Source organism: Oenanthe melanoleuca, chromosome 8, assembly GCF_029582105.1.
Source record: "Oenanthe melanoleuca isolate GR-GAL-2019-014 chromosome 8, OMel1.0, whole genome shotgun sequence".
Classification (NCBI taxonomy): Eukaryota; Metazoa; Chordata; class Aves; order Passeriformes; family Muscicapidae; genus Oenanthe; species Oenanthe melanoleuca.
This window is the reverse complement of record NC_079342.1, coordinates 8,829,563-8,846,861: the sequence shown is the minus strand read 5'-3', so window position 1 is coordinate 8,846,861 and position 17,299 is coordinate 8,829,563. Positions and strand designations below refer to the sequence as shown.

Genomic DNA, 17,299 nt, shown 5'->3' with positions numbered 1-17,299 from the left:
CTAGGCTGGGCTGTCACGACTTTCAAGTAATTTCAGCATCTAAAGCAGTGAAGTGGAAATGATTAAACAGAATTCTGTTTCTAAAAGAATTCTGCCAGAACTGGTAGCTTTGATACTACTCTGTATTTTGCTGATGAGCTTCAGACCACTGATAAGAGCCACCAAAAGCAAAACAGCTGCATGTCAGGGGCTGAAGTGGTCAGGAAAAAACAATTTTTCTTGGTGGGTTAATTGGTCCTAGAAGAAGAGGGGAGGGGAAAGAGAAAAAAAACAAACCAACAAACCAAATAAAAAGAAGAGATTATGCTTTTCCACAGAGTTCCACATGGAAAAAAAATCCCAAACCAAAAATTAGCCCCTCGAGGAATGCAGGACAAGGGAATTAAACAGAAGAAATATAAGAAGTCACTATCATCAATGGCAAGAACTCTTTCTTTTTTTTTTTTTTCCTTCCCCCTCAGCTCTCAGTGCATTGCAGTCAAAGAAAATAAAAGAAGCTATGTATTTATAAGCAGGCTACCACTGAGTAGCAGCTTTCTGGAATAGAAAGATTTTTAAAAATGAAAAAATTTTAACACTTTCCAAAAGGAGTTTTGAGCTAACTTAGCTTATCAAAAGAAAATCAACATGAGATAAGCAGCATGAGATATCTCCACAATAAGAAAATTAGATAACAAAGGGCTATAACACTGAAACAAAGACATACAGAAAGTTTCAGGTTAAAAGTGAAATAGTTTTACTCTGTTCAGTCAGTGGGAACAATCATAAAAAAAAATTATACTGTCCTCAAAATAAGCCATCTGTATTTGCCAGTGAGCTGCTCACTACCAGACAGAAAGCATTCAGAGATTAAATGACTGAAAAACCTACTCTTGTCTTAAACCTCAGGACATCACAGCAACTGCACTCAGTCAATTGTGCATAAAATGGGTAGCAATTTAGTGCACTCCTCTGTGACTGGGAGATATGCACAAGGCTTCAGAGTACATTTAGAAGCAAATGCATTAATCAGAACATATCTGAAAATCATTTCAAACAGGAACACTTTTTAGCCATTATTATATTGAAGGAATATTACTTTACAGGTAAATCAGCACTTTGCTATGTAGACTTTGCATGACTTGCTAAGAAATGCTGCTTCTCACATCACAGCATACAATATATAAAATAGAGTATTTTTAGCTCACCTCACTCTTCAGAGAAGACTGGAGATAGAATCTTGTTTAAAGATCTTGCTGCATCTGATTGTGTATGACCTCTACTCAAGAGCAAGCAATATCAAGCCAAGAATTATTCAAAGGTTATATCCTTTATATCCCTTACATCCTTTCACACATTACTGAGTCATTAAGATGGATTGGAAGAAAATTAAAGATTTATTCTTAAAACAGAAGAATTGTGCATTTTAAAAAGGGGTTTTTTTTCTTTAAAAATGTTTTCAATTCAACCTAAAACTTTACACTATGCCTAAGACATTTCATTTAAATCAATGTTTTAAGACACTTAGTAGTTCTACTGAAAAGAGACAACAATTTCCTTCTTCACTGAAATGCACAGAGCTGTAAGCACCTCTCTGCTGCCAACATGGCTATTTCACCTGTTCATGAATTGCTCCTTTCTTCTTCCTTAAACAAAGGCATGCTACAATTCTGGAAGTTATATTGTAAACTATCCCCTCTCCCCACATAGATTTGGGGAATTTTTGTCAGTACCATGTTGCACCTTGAGGTTTTATGAGACTAAGGATAAACAGAGAGCTATCCTAGAATTTTGTAAGTATCTAGACACAAAAAACCCCCCAAAGTGTCACCAATATTTAATTTACTGTCCTATGCTTATGGAACAAGCCCACTAACTTGACTTTCATTATTAAAAATCATTTGTAGCATTAAGTTACAGCAGCTACCTCTTCAAAGGAATTGACAGTTCTTAGCTTTTAAGATGTTATTTTCACATTAAATCTTTAAGCTGCTTGAGGAAAACAGGCTTACTGTTTCTGTAATGCTTTACATTATAATTTGGAACCTTTGTAAATTCTGGCCTATTGTGAATGATGTCAGCTTATTTTCATGACGAAGTCATATTACAGTTACAAGGAGTTTCTTCCCCTTAGGATGCTGCATGTAAGTTTACATGAATATACTTTATGCATAATATACAGCTGTAAGTAAAATATGGAAAAAGCTCCTCTATAAATGCTTCTGGTAGCATATAATTTACAAAAGAAACAACTGAAAAGAATGAGAATGGGCTGACTCTCCAAAGAATTATTGTTCAACACATTAGACAGTACCAGAAGTGAGACATTAAAAAAAAAAATCAAATCAGCCAATTTGCCACTTATTATTCAGACAAGTGATTGCTCTCACTCACTGGTATATTGACTTTTAGTTCCAGGATACTCAACAAGACTGGAGGACTGATCTTCTGAGGACCGAATTTCTGTAAGCATGTTGGATTAAAGACTGGGAACACCTAAAAAGGATGATTTTCCAGAGCAATAAGAATGCATGAACAAATGAAAGGCTCATTAATGTATCTCAAACAAACATTCCTGGCTTGCTATACAGCTTTTCATCTGTCTCCTCACCTCTATGCTTGAAGAAATTAAACCAAATTAGTTAAACAAGAACAGTCCTCTTGTTCTAGAGCTTGTTTTACCATAGAAAAACTGTTATCTCACTTGAAATAAATCTCAATTATATATAGTTTATTCCTATCCCATGTAGTAGGGAAAAATAAGAGTCAAAGAGGTGAAGATGTGGCATCATTCAAGAACTCCCTTGCAAACAAGTTACTGCTGCTGTTTAAAGTAAAATTTAAACTCAATTTTAGACTCAATGCAGAACAGTGATTCTAAGATCAAGGAATATCAGCATTTATTTCCAGATAAACTGTAGTGGACAAGAAGCTAGATGTTTTTTTTAAACAAGGAGTCTGAAAGCATCAAGTATTCTGAAGAGCTGCCTTAGATCAAGCAAATTCTACCAGAGTAGGAGGAACACACTGAGTTAGAGAATACAGAATCACATTCCCTCAACTAACTTCAATGTTCTCTTTATACAGATTAGGTTTCAGTCACACATGCAATTTAATTCCACAATGGAACAGATGAGATTTTATTTCCTACTATTGTCTATCCTCAGAAATAGCAATTCATACTCCCAAGCTACAAAGATGTGGCTTCTGAACTGAGTGGTGCCAATCCAATTAACAAGAGGGTGGGGTCGTCCACTTCTGCAGGAAGAAGGGAACACAGCCTGTGAACGACCTTTTGCAGGACATCCTACTTACAAGCAATCTATGTTGTTAGCTGTTTTAAGACAGACTCACCACACCCAAAACCACTAGAAGGTATAACACCAGAATTTTCTTTATTCTGAAACAATTTATCAGTGGTAAGGAAACAGAAGAATGATGTGCAATACTCTGAAGTTAATTTTGTACAAAGCCAATTTTATTTCCGCCCAGTAAAAAAAATAAAAATCCTAGGTGTCAGAACTAGTCAAAAGAGGCTGACAGGCTCCCTTAATCATAGGCAAAATATATTAAAAAGTGTACTATTTTTTTATAATTAGTAGGCTATCAAATCCTTAGAAACCAGGTATTTTAAATTGGTTTTAGATTTATAGTAGTAGATACAATTACTTTTTCCCTAGAACAGATGATGCTATTTCTGATTTCATAACTGAAGTTTCTCTAGTCTCTCTTCTCTGCATTTTGTATAGAAACACTTTCAAATTGCATTAGTTTATCTGTACATCCTCTTTATACAGACTCTTTTACACAGAAAAAGAGCACAAAATAAGCCCAAGGCAGCAACATTGTTGAGGAATGAAAGCTGCAATGTGAGATCATCAGAAATATTTTGCTTCTAATACCTTCCACATTTGTATTAGAAAAAGAGTAGGTTTCAAGTCAAGAGCACTAATTGTTTAAATAAGCCCTATCTTTAAGGATGTTCTGTTTACTATGATACATAGAAAAGCTTCTTATAATCTGTTACTGCATGAAGACACATAATTAACTTACAGACTGCGTTACGGATAATTTGAAATAAAATCTAAAAGGTAAGAAGGTCCATTAAAAAAGTTATCAGGGAAGATTGTAAAGCTCAGGTGTGATTTAATTTCATGAAGCTTCCATGTGACAGATGCTTAGAAGAGATGGAAACAAAACCAGCTGAGATGACAAGTAACAGACAAAGGTGCTGTTCAGAAACATTAGAGGAAGTTGGAGAATTATGCTGAGTTATGATTTTTTTTTTTTTTTTTTTTTTGCTACAGTTTTGCTCAGAGAAGCAAGAAAGAAAAGCATCAGTGAGCTGCCTGAAAGTGCTGTTGTGACTGTGACTTACAGGAATGGACTCTGGTACCGTGCTGGAGGAGTTGTAAGGCCCATAAAGGAAGGCTGGTGCGTACTCATCTGTCACGGCGCTGTGAAAATTGCTTTGGCTGCTCAGGTTGTTGCCACTACTGCTGTTTCTGTTGTATAAGTTGTTGTTCAGTTCATGGTTTTTTCTGTGTGGCAGCTGCAAGCTGCCATTCAGGTGACTGGAGATATGGCTTACAGAAAAACCTGTCCTAGAGGACGATGATGTCATTTTGCTCTCATCATCATCTGAAGCAGCATACAGGTTGCCTAGAGAACTGGCTAGTCTGGAGTTTATGGAAATGCTGAATGGAAAACACATGCAGGGAAAAAAATATTCACAAGGTATGTAGAGATATATACAAAAATGTAACAGACAATTCAGAACACATTAGGTGAATAACACAGACCATTCTGAAATAATCTGTGTTTGCACACAGGTTCATTTTCTAGCTCCTAAGGAATGAAAAGCAGAATTCTTTTTAATAACTTTCCAAGTTTTGCTTATTCAAGCACTATGCCATGGCCAGCTTTCACCTCTGTCAACCCATACACACACGCAGGACATGGTGTTAAAAGGTTTAGGCAGTATATAATTTACACTGTATACTCATGTATACATGGAATAGTTTAGGAACTCCTCCTCTGTTTCTTGCTATCAGTTTTGTGATACAAGCCTTCAAGTCACCAAGTAGTAATATGATAAAATTTGAGACTAGAAATAGGGTGTCCTGAAATACCTCAAGATGGTTACTCTGTCCAGGCAAATATTTGTGCACATAGTTATTAAAAATGCCTCATTCTGAATGTCTAATATATATAATTACTTAGGACAACAGTAATAATGGAGCTAAATAGTAATAAATCCAGGGCTCATAAAAAAATTAATTACCACTCAGTATTCTGAGAGTAATAGTATACAGACTAGTGGGAATACCTGCAAAACATCTATAAACTGAGATAAGTGAATAAAACCTTAACAAATCACTTGAGCAAGTATTGTTTCTGATGACACAATCTCAATAAAACTCTCAGACCAGTAGGATAGATTTTGGATTTTGCTTGTTTTTTATATCTGTAGGCAACTGAAGTTAGGCTAGTGGAACAGCAAATCACTATAAGTAAATTTAAGTCTTATAGCCAAGAATAGCAAGCGCTTCATAAGCTGCAGATGTGCTGACAACCACTGCAGAATATTATAAGCATCTGAACCAAAATGAGAAGAAGAAAAAAACCTTTTAAGGTTAGAGCCTGAGGACGTGGAAAGTCTGCTTATTCTTTCTGCAGATGGTGAAGTAACTGCCATCACTCTGGAGGCCTTCAGAGGAGAAATGGATCCTTCTGTGCTACCTGAAGTATTCAGTCTAAAAAGAGCAGAGTTCCAGTGAGAAGCAAGATTTTATAATTAAAATATATATCTCCAACACATACAGTCTTTCTGTACATAGACTAGTATTTTAAAAAGTGTGAATTCTCAATTTTGAGAGCTCAACAGCAAAAACTCCAGTTTACCTGCTTAAACATATTTTCTAAAAAAACTTTCCAGGTACTCACCCAGGTATTTTCCCCTGCTGCAACTTTATTAAAAAGTTACAAGCTAATTTTCACCTTGATAATTTATGAAGGACAAGGTCCATTTCTTATAGATTTATTGTAAGTTTTATCATAAGTTTTAGAACTCTGAATGTAAATTTGACTAAGAGTACTTTTTGAGCTTATAGAGCAAGTATGAGTAGAAAAATTCAAAACCATAGTTTTCATGAGGTCAGCATCATTTCCAAATGAACATTTTCATGAAGTTACACAGAATATGCAGATCTTTCTATGGTGGGATTCCTAATGACAAAATTCTTAATGTGCTGATAATGAGCTGTATGTATGTTAGACTTAACTCAAATTGTTACTATTATGGTTGTCCACATAAATTAATTAAAGAAATTAATTTTCTCTAACCCTAGATCAAGGGATACAACAATCAGACCCTAAAGAATGAAAAAGCTTGGGTACAGATCACCAACTACAAGCACAGAAGAAAAATTAGATGGAGCAACTTGAATTACACACCAAGAAAGGGTAAAACATTCATTTCCAATGCTAGCCATCTGGAGAAATCCAGCTCAAAAATTTAGGTCACTAAACTGAAAAAAATGTGCTCTTTTTAGTATTAATACTTGATAATGATAGAAGTTTTGTCTTACATATTATATTATCAATTCAATGGGGCAAGACATGAAATTTGCAGGTGTTTAAATGGGTTACATGCCTATGCTCAGAAGTCTGAAACAGTGATCACATAAATTGATTAGCAATTATCAAAAACACTGAAAATTAAGACCCTAGTCAAGTGATATACATTTAGAACTAGAGTTTTAAAGTCAGTACCTGAAGGGCTGTGATATTGACCTGGTGTGCAGTTTCATGTCTTGCAGCCTAAAGAAACAAAAGCAGCAATCTTTATCCAAGGATAAAAAAACCTTCCCCCTGCCAAATTATATCTGTCTGTCTCAGGTTGGCTTAAAACATAAAAACAAGAGTTAGAATTATTGACAACCAATGTCTTAATTTACAGTTAAAGAACAGAATGAGTTCAGGTTTAATTTCAAAGTTCACATTTTTACTGGTTCTGAAAAACCCTAAATTTCTGTAAGGAGTACAGAAAAGTAATTATAGAAAGACAACTAAGTTTGACTTAGAATATTTTGCACAAGTTCTAAGTTTTAAAACACTAGATATAAATTAGAAAATTTTGAAGTACTTTTACATTATCTTTTACTTCTACACAGTAAGAAGGCATCCCTACACAGGGAGACAGAGGGCAACAAAGGAGAGAAGAAAAAGATTAACAACCCAAATCTGCAACTAACAGATACATATCTGGAAAAGTTTCCATCACAGAAGGTGGCACAGGTAGTACCACTGCCTTAAACAAGATAATGTACTTGCCACAGAGATCTGATAGCATGGACTGAATTTAAAACTGCAGATTACCTCAGACTGGTATAATTACCTTAGAGCTCCAGCTGTAGCAGAACAAGGCTGTCTCCGAGTTTTTAAGGCATTCAGCTTATCTCCCTGTGTCATCTCATTCTGAGCTTCCACATCTTTGTCTTCAGAATCATTCTGGGAAACAAAAATATACAAGCAAGGGAATCTATCAAATCCTAGGAGAGTGTAGTTGCAAAGCCCTGAGCATCTCGTTGCCAAAGATCAGAATCCAGAAGGGTGACCTACTGTCTCCTGCAGACATGGCACTGCTCTTTGTATAGCTCTGGTACGTTAAATGTGTCTCTGCACAAACACACTCACATAGGGCTTTTGCAGAATGTGACCTCAAAGTCAGTTCATGATGCTCAAGCCTAATGCCAGCATTTATTTACTTCAAGGATGTCAGTTAGATATTTAAACACATCTGCATTATTACAGTTAAAAACTTAGAATAAGCAGATTTTTTGTTTCCAGGAGGAAAGCTGACCTTTTGTTTTCCTTCATTCTCAAAAAACACAACTGAAAATCCTGAAAGAATGACTTGAAATAATGCAAATATTTTGAAGCTTGAAAAAGCTGTACCAGTTTTAAATATTACTTGATCTTTTTTATTTTTTAAGTGGAGATTTGTTGTAATTATGACCTATAAAAATAATCCGAGAAAAAAAACCAAAAAAACCAAAAACAAACCTATCTAATACTAATAATACAAGCCTAAAAACCCCAAAAATCTAGAAGTTATCTATAGGTAGTTATTAAAAGCTCAGCTTCAATCTCTTTGAAATTTTTTCTAAGAACACTTACCTCCTTGTATTGATCCAAGTCCTGTGCTTTATTCAAAGTGTCACTGATGGAAATGTCATTCAAGCCACAAAGAACTCTGTTAAAGTTTCCATCCAGTCCTCGCTGTTTCTGCTTTGATTGGATGAGATCTCCCTCCAGCCATAACATTGTTTGCTTCCTTCAGGATACAAAACCAAAGCCATTCAGATCAACACATTTGCACACATATTAAAAAAAACATATGAAAACATGCCATGCTTATAGATTGCCAACATTTGAATCTTCTGTACATCTTTATCTGGAAAAAAGTTTACATGTCTATCACAAAAAAATTTATAACCTCAATACTTAAAAACAACAACAATCCAGAATCACCAAATAAGTCTGTAGTCATCACAGTACTAAAACTTCATTTTATCAAATCCTTCTGGGGAAAGAGGTTAATTAAACAGGAATTGCAGTCATATTTTAAAGGCTCTTAAAGCACAACTTAATAATATAAAATAGTGCTTTAATATACATCATGTGTAGCATAATTGATGATACAGAACTTTGCAACTCACTAGTGTGTGTTTTCTGGATACAGATATTGTGTAGGGAAACAGCTGACCTGTGCAGTGCAAGAGTTCACCAGGAGTCTAATATTGACTTTCAGAAACTGAAAGAACATATCCTTCACACAGGTGGTAAAATAATAATAATTTCCTTTCTACAATGCACATGGGCAGAGCAGTTTTTTTGATGAGGTGCATTACTCTTCTATAAGGAAGTTTGCTGGGTAGGTACCCCTGAGACACTATTACATACTATAGAAATAACATTAAATTCCTCCATTGAACAGTGAAGAAAAAAAATGAGGAATTAAATAAGAATTCATTTTCACTGGAAACTTTTGTTTGGAAACAAAATACTATGGCAAGCCTTAAGAGCTAAGCTATTTTGCATAATAAATGCAAAAGGTAAGCACTTCAGAAAAAATTCACTACATCCATGGTAAACATCATGAGAAAGCAGAACAAAGGGATAGAGGGGGAAAGGGAGTGCCACTTAGTCCACCTAACAGAAGGAGCCTAGAAAACATGCTTGAATTTAAATACTTTTGAAATCTTTCATGATTATTGCATATGCAGTAACAAACTGATCTGATACACGTTTAAGTGGAAGAGTTTCTATAAAAATCCCTAAACTAATCAAACCTTCCTTATCAAACCTCAAGGAACCTAAGAGGTTAGGCTTTGACATCTATGAAGCTTGGCAGATTGACATTCCAAGATGTTACCTTTTTGTCAGATGCAACTTTGCAGCCTTGAGGGCAAGACATTTTATATTACGAAAGATGTAAAATTCTTTACAACTCCATTTTGACACCATGGGAGACATTGCTTTACTTCTGTCTGACTGTGGAAACAGGTATCAACCACTCTTAGGAGAGTAGAAAATTCCTGCTGAACAACACTACAGCTCCCAGCTGCGACAAATGCAGGCAGATCTGAAGGATCTTTGCCTATCTATAAAATCAAGCCAAGTATTCCTTCAGTCAAACCAAGAAAAGACGTGGGCCTTGTTTTCCCTATCTTGTAAATAAACAACACTTACTATTCACATTACCTACTACCTTTCTTGTAATTTTTCTCTATTGTGCAAGTCATTTTTAAGAATGCATCATCCAAGCATCAGCACTGTCTGAAGACTAATCTGGCTCCAGTGAACACCTGCAGTTTGTGAAAGTTTGTGATCTGCAGTGTTTTGAATAACAGCAAGCCACCTCTCAAATAGAGGAGTGTCCATTTAGTTGCACTGGAAAATAAATAAAACCCCTCATTCATGTTCTATTTCTCTTGAATGACAGTAAGATGTCTTTTTCTCCAATATCCTAAGATGCAAGGTCAGTGCATCTTTTACAGTATTTACACAGTATCTAGCAGAGCTGGTGAATTCTCTTTTTCCTACTTGTAACAGATTTACTTAAGATATTTTGTCACATAAAAGTGAAAATGCCTCCAAGTAAATATCATCATACCATCAACTCAAATATATCAGCATAACCACTACAGTAGTAAATGCACAACACACTATGACAGAAACCACTATGACATTAAACTTACTGTTTACATCACTATCATTCATTTCCAGTCAGGATGAGATCTGAAGCTGTATAAAAACCATCTATTTGTTTAGCTATAACTACTAGCTCCAAATGAGAAATGCTTCATGCATCATGCTGAGGAATCTGATGGAGGTCATAAGCTTTCTACCAAGAAATTATTTAATCTTTACTTACAATAAAGAAAAACCATACAAATTATACCATTTTAAGATTAATTTTAAGTGCCACATATGATATATAAAGCGTTCAAAGACTATTCTTTTGCTGCTAATATTTAATAAATCCTATTTGTTGATTTAATCTTTTGTCCACATCTGTCCACTTCCAACACATTCATCTAACTCCTAAATTTCCAGAACAGAAACAAGCAGTCTTGGGGCCCTATGCCCCTTTACAGGGACAAAATGCACAGATCTCCAGAGAAGCTGACTGCTTCTGAGTAACTCAAGATTTCAATCCCTTATTAACTAAGCTTAAATCTGTAGAACAGACAATAACTTACAAATGTCAGTAGACAAATTAGATCTATAAAGAATGCAAGATAGACAGGGATGGAGAGGAGGAAAAGAGGTGTGTGTATATATATACACACATATACATACTCTTCCAAGAAGTGTTGCTGGGGTCCTATAATAGAGCCTGGGCGACATATCCTTATCCAAGCAATTGCTTCAGCGTGTGTGAACTTGTAGTGCTTCATTATGTAACAAGCAATCAGTGTTCCTGTTCTTCCCAGGCCAGCTATAGAAACACAAATATCAACAGCCACATATGAAAGTATGAGCATCCCAGAACTATCAAATAAAAGCATAGGTTGTAAGAAAACTTCCATGCAATGTTATTCACCATATTAGTATTTGAAGAAATAATTTCTGATTCAGTATCCTATTTATTACATAATTCAATTTCAATGCTGTAGATATAGGGACAGATCTTCCATGGTTAAAAGAACACCTGCAACAGCAATCACTCATGGCATTTGAAAAATTCTCCTCCAAACTTTGTTTAAACAAAGGCCAGTATTTTTAAAAAAGCCATGATCAAGCTGGATACCAACTTTATGTTTATAATACCAGTAAAAAACCATAATCAAAGCACCTTTAGAGACCAACACAAGTACCTAAAATGCCATGGTGCAAATACATGCCACATCTCAACAGAGAGCAACTCAGTGAGTTTTTCTTCTTGAATCAGTTTTCTTGTGAAACCAGCACATAAAACTATTTGCTGCTATCTGTATAAACAGCAGAGACTGTTGACCAGCGTATAATTTTAAATCAATAGCTTAAAATAATTTAATCCATTGTCCAACAAATCTCAAACTAATCCTGTTTTTAAGGGGACAATAGAGACACAGAAAAATTAGCTTTTACTATCAGCAAAATCTCAAACTATGTAGTGAGAATTAACCTCTTTCTAGCTCTGTGTCTCATCTAGTAGTAAAGTGTTTCCCCATTTAAACCTGATTTCCCACAAAGACAGTATTTGCAATTTACAGTCTCACAGTAGCCTACTATTGTTTATGCACCAACAACTATCCAAATGGAAGTTCTCCAAGCAGCCAGACATCTCTGCTGACAATTCTATACACAACTACAAGCTCTTTACATGTAACCAATAACTAACTCTGACTTTTTTTTTTTAAAGTGAAGATGATTTAGGCAGGATGAAGGTAGAACTTCACACATAGTGAGGTTCCATAATTGTAGCTTGGAAGACAAGCTCTGAAGACTAATTTAAAAGGTGAAGTATTGATTTCATTTCTTTCCTCCAACATTCTGCTAATGTACAAACTTTCCATTACAATCCTTTGCAATTAACTGTTCTATCTCATCTGAGACAAGCAGTTTCTAGTGCAATAGCTGTGCTTAGAACACCTCTGCAATATATCCCTGCTTAAGCTAGGCCTGAGTTAACTATTCATTTAACACTGTAGACAACCTGCTGACAAATAAACCTGGTTATCTTTGACATGCATATTTATTGTTCACAGGAAAATTATGAATAGTATTATTCTTGTTTCTGATCAGCCAAGACATTAATCTCCACCATGTCCTTACACAACTCCAAACATAAATCAAGCTGAACTCTTAAAAGCCTTTGTTAATCTCTCTTGACTAAGCATGTTTTGTGCATTTTCTGGCTGGTTTGCTGAATTAGGCTGGTTTGAAATGCTAGCATCACAATAACTCACGTCAACTTGAATTGTGGAATTCATACTCCACAGAAAAATGTAGAACAGTCAAAATCACAAAGAAAACCTTTAGTGTTTTGCATTTCCTAGCCAATTATCATAATGCTGTGAAAGCATAATGCAAAAGAAAAAAAAAACCTGCATCAACTAAATCTCAAGTTTTCAAGTCATACTAAAAAAATCCCACAGAACAATGAAGAATAGATTGTCAGTTTCTGCATGTAACAGTGTAGGATGTAAGAGGAAAATAACAAATATTTGGCATATATTTAGTCAAGCACCACAAAGAATTATTGCTCTAACAATCTGAAAGTATTCTTAAATGTTGCATTTCTGGAATAAACTCTATGGATTTATACTTATTTTGAATTTCAGCCTGAGAAATGAATATTATGCACATACCTTTACAATGTACAGCAATGGCACCATCAGCATTTTCACAGATGTTCAGGAACCTCTGGACTATACTGTCACTTGGTGTGCTGCCATCGATGAAGAACAGATCATAATGCTCAAAACCAGCATCAGTAAAGCGTTTTGCCTCATACATTTTTTTGTTCAGCCTTACAATTGATGTGACGTTATGCTTCTTGAAATAGGGAAAGTAGGCTTCAGGTGCATGAAGAGGATAACCTATTAAAAAAATAATGCCACAATCATTTAATGTCCTAGGCTCATAAGTTCAAAATCTCACCAACCAAAAATGCCCCTGGAAACTTTTTCAATAATAAACATGCTAATACTAAAAATGCTTTAATACTTTATTCAGAATAGACATGCTAAGTAATATAAAAAATTTGTCCAAAAATGCTCATTAAGACCACTTTTATTATAAAAAGTATTAAGAGGCTAAAAGTTAAACCAGAGTCTACTTGAAACACTGTACTGTCTCCCATTAAGCCCCCATTCCTCTCTGCAAGGGGGATTTATACAAAACTGGGAACATTTATGAATTCAGCATTTCAAAACAGCTGTTTATCTAGAGTCAAGCTGCTGATCAAAGAATAACAGCAAGCTTGAAGAAGAAGCACTGTTTCTAAGGAAAACAGATTGCTCATCTATATTATGGACAAGAGAAACAGTCAAAGGATAAACTGCAGTACCAAAAATACTCCTGTCCTACTGGGGAGTAAGATAGCTTGATTGCCTTGATTCTCAGAGACAAAAGGATCCTCTAGATGAAGACAGAGGGACAGGGAGGGAGGTCAATGACCAGCAACAAGACAGCTGTTCAGGACAAGTAATACATGCATTAGTAAATGCAATTTGAGTCACAACATAATGAGAAAAATGTACTTTTGTAATGTGTGCTTTCTACCACCTGGGAGAGGGTTAGTTATCGTTTCATAACTGGATTTTAAGTGTGTTAATTTAATAACTTTCAGTTATATATGTTACAAATAAAACGCAGGTTTTCCAAATTCCATTAAACAATTTAAGTAAATTAAGAAAAAATTCTGCAAGGGCTGCAACAATGATTGGGGAAGAAACCCAAACCAACCAAAATACTTTCTTTCTGGATTTTATTTAAATTTTCAGTGGACACTATGTAACTGGCAGATTTCAGTCAGAAACATGAGAAAGCACAAGGGGATGGGCAGGGAAGGTAGATATTCAGAAAATATGCTCACATAAACAACAAGACGTGGCACAAATAATATAGTCAAAATCAGAAAAAAAGTTGGTGGTAGCATTTAAATGTCTGATTTTCCTTTAAGTTGGACCAAATCTCTACTTTCCCTCTGTCAGTCAAGCAGTCAAGATTATTTTTTTTTTATTCCACTAGAATCACATTCCCTAGGCTCTTCACATTACCCCAAGTATCTTCAGTAAGAAAGACAAGCTTCTTTTAGAAGTCTATCCTGGTCTGTGACTCTGTTAAGAGTCACAAAACTTTTAACACAGTCTTCTGTGTTTAATGAACTCACCTTTAACTCTGCACACTTACTGTATTAGGTGTCAGGTTCCAGGAGAATAGTAAGCAACCTGAGTCTCTCAGGCTCTTTATCACAGGATGAAAAGTCACTGACTGTTAGAAGAATTGAAATTCTTCTGGCAAAGAAGAATTCCAAAACATTTTTAATTAAATTCTATGAGTGTATATAAAATGCTCACTGGATGATTATTTCTGAAGATTAAAACTGATCTATAACCCTCTTATTATCTTCTGCTCATTGGCTGTGATGATTTTATACGCTGGAGAAATAAGATGATAGCATAGCCTTAAAACATACACCATACCATTTTCAAGTTTGCTTTTTGGGTGTGGTCCACTGAAAGCCAAAAATTTTCCTGGAATAATCCAGTTGAAGTCACCATTTTCCACTCGCTACAAAAATTTCAGAAGAGAAAAACATTTTAATATCTGTATACACAAGGTTAAAAAATACTCAAGATTTTATTTTACACTTTACTATGTTCTTGTTGCATTAAAACAAACACTTCAAATGTAATTAGGTAGCTTAACTATATTGGACAAATTAACCATAAGCTGCTTCTCAGATCTATCTTAATAAACTGAAATGCAAACAAAATTTGCTTAAGTTTTCCAATAAAAGCTGAAAGATCTTTTATGTAAGATATTTCTCTTTGAGAGGGGTTCAGTGTTTCAGGACACCTATTAATAACACTGACAAACACCAACGTTCTGCTATGTTTTAATCAAAAACTATGGAAAAGTGCTTCCTTGTGAGGCACTAGCTAAAAAAACCCAATTCACAGAAAACAAATTAAAAACCAATTAGCCTTCAAAACAATTACCCTTTCCCTGCAGAAACTGAAATTTACATATTGGCATAAGCTCTGATGAGCTAGTAATCACAGAAGAAAAGTAAATAAAGAGACTAAATTTCAATAAACTTTCAAGCTATGACATTTTGCCTTTCTTGCTCACTTTTAAGTGAAAACCTAAAAAGGCTCTTCAAATTCTGTCACTGATGAAAATGAAAGCTTCTTTGGAAACAAGTAACATGAACTGTAGCTCTAAACTGCCTTCTTTTCTTCTTTAATTGAAGACTGCTCATTCCTTGCTTGGCAATGCAGTTATTCTCAGCATGACTTTTAAGGACATGGCACTCAGTTCAGCTGCATTATGAAGCTTGTGGTTTTGGCTCTCAGCTCATCAGAAAATCCTAATGAGTGAGAGGTTCTGATAATGGACATCACTGTAATCAATTCAGCAACTGTTTGCTCAGCTGAGCCCATTAGGCTTGCTCCCAATGTCCCTGCACAATGCAAACCCCTGGAAGTTACCCAGGTTGCATAAGGACTCGAGAACCAACCTCAGTGCCAGGCCATTGGTATCACAGACTGACATCTCAGCACTGCAGCATCCCTACTCTCTTTGGGGAAGAAGTCCTGTTCAGTATGCTAAAAATGTTTTTGTATTTGTATCACTAGTTTTATTTGTGGATTAAGTTCTTCATAGTTACAGGGGTCATGGCAAATAATTTCAATTTTTATCAATAAGAACTGCAGGCATCTCTGTATATATGTGTATATATATGCTCGACACTACATGCAAAAATCATTATAACTAAAAAAAAACCAATCAGTAATTTACTTCCAGTCCAACAAAAGGGGAATTAGCTGCCTTGATAACACAGAAAAATGAAAGAACTATAAACATGAAATAAAATTTCCTTTTAGCCTCCTCCATTTAAGTTGTATGCAACTTTTATCTACATAACCACACATTTGAAGAACTAACATAGCAAAAACCTGCAACACTTAGAGTTTTTGAAATATAGCACAGGACATAACGAAACACAAAGTTGACCATGATGTGTGGAAAAAAAAAAGAAGACATACTAAAAAATGGACAAAAAATTAAAGATGATTCCAAATTCTGGCTTTTTAAACTCAGCAAACAGCATACTATAAACATCATTCACATGTACGTACTTTTCACACTCTAAAATAATGTTAAGCCTTAAGCAAGATAATGGGATAGCTTTAGTCAATTATTTTAAGCCTCTTTTTCAAGCAGACTAATGCCTACTATACATATAGAATTCCCAACTACCATTTGTTTTTAGAACAAGGCTTTGTTTTTGTACATAGAGTAAGCAAAAAGCAGCAATTTCATATCTTAGATTTTAGTTCCTGTTTATTTAATTTTGGTAATTCTGCAAAGGCTATACCAATTTTTTAACCTAATCATTATGAAACACTGCAGGATACAGAAATCCTTCTACAAATGCTTCTAAGTTCAGTGAAATAGGCACATTTGTGTTACAGACTGCCTGCTGCAGACACATACTGTATAGATGTGCTGTCAATTAACTTTTTCCACTGTTTATGCCTCTTCTGACCTCACTTTTCTTGAACATTTATGAAGCATTTCAGTATGTACCTGAAATACATACAGCTATAGGAAATGCTTTTAAAATGGAGATTTTCAAACTTTGCAACTTAATTCTTGTTACTTCAAAAGTTTTCTGAAAATTGCAATAGAGGGGAAGAGTATAGGAAGAACACTGGCTCAGCAGAGCAACACAAGCTTAAGAAGACTTAAATTTATATTCAAATATCTAGTACACCTCTAGTTTATATAACTTTCTCCTTAACCAATACAACTACAGGAATTTATAGGTGATCCAAAACCCATGTCCAATAAACTAAATGATTGTCACTGACTTCTGTTAAAATCCTTTCCCCTCCTTGGGGTGAGATGTGGTATACAAAGACCATGCAACTCTTTTGGACCAGACTGATGTACATCTGTGCCTGAGATTTCCTCTGCACACAGCCCAGTCCACAGGTACAGCATGGCACATTTTAAAGCTTGTCTAAAGCAATGTATCTTGAGGTAACTTTCTACCACCAGAAGATAAAGGTGTGCATGTTACAAAGTCCTA

General features: G+C 35.1%; 1 protein-coding gene across 1 annotated transcript in view; it reads right to left on the bottom strand.

The window, feature by feature from the left end:
- Positions 1–17,299, bottom strand: part of CDC14A (cell division cycle 14A) — a 50,291-nt gene that overhangs the window by 5,953 nt on the left and 27,039 nt on the right. The window contains exons 8-15 of the mRNA XM_056497858.1: positions 14,682–14,769; positions 12,843–13,073; positions 10,849–10,987; positions 8,161–8,317; positions 7,379–7,491; positions 6,754–6,801; positions 5,607–5,735; positions 4,358–4,676 (exon numbers count right to left, since the gene is read on the bottom strand). Coding sequence (XP_056353833.1) covers positions 4,358–4,676; positions 5,607–5,735; positions 6,754–6,801; positions 7,379–7,491; positions 8,161–8,317; positions 10,849–10,987; positions 12,843–13,073; positions 14,682–14,769 — 1,224 coding nt within the window. The remainder of the gene's footprint in view (positions 1–4,357; positions 4,677–5,606; positions 5,736–6,753; positions 6,802–7,378; positions 7,492–8,160; positions 8,318–10,848; positions 10,988–12,842; positions 13,074–14,681; positions 14,770–17,299) is intronic.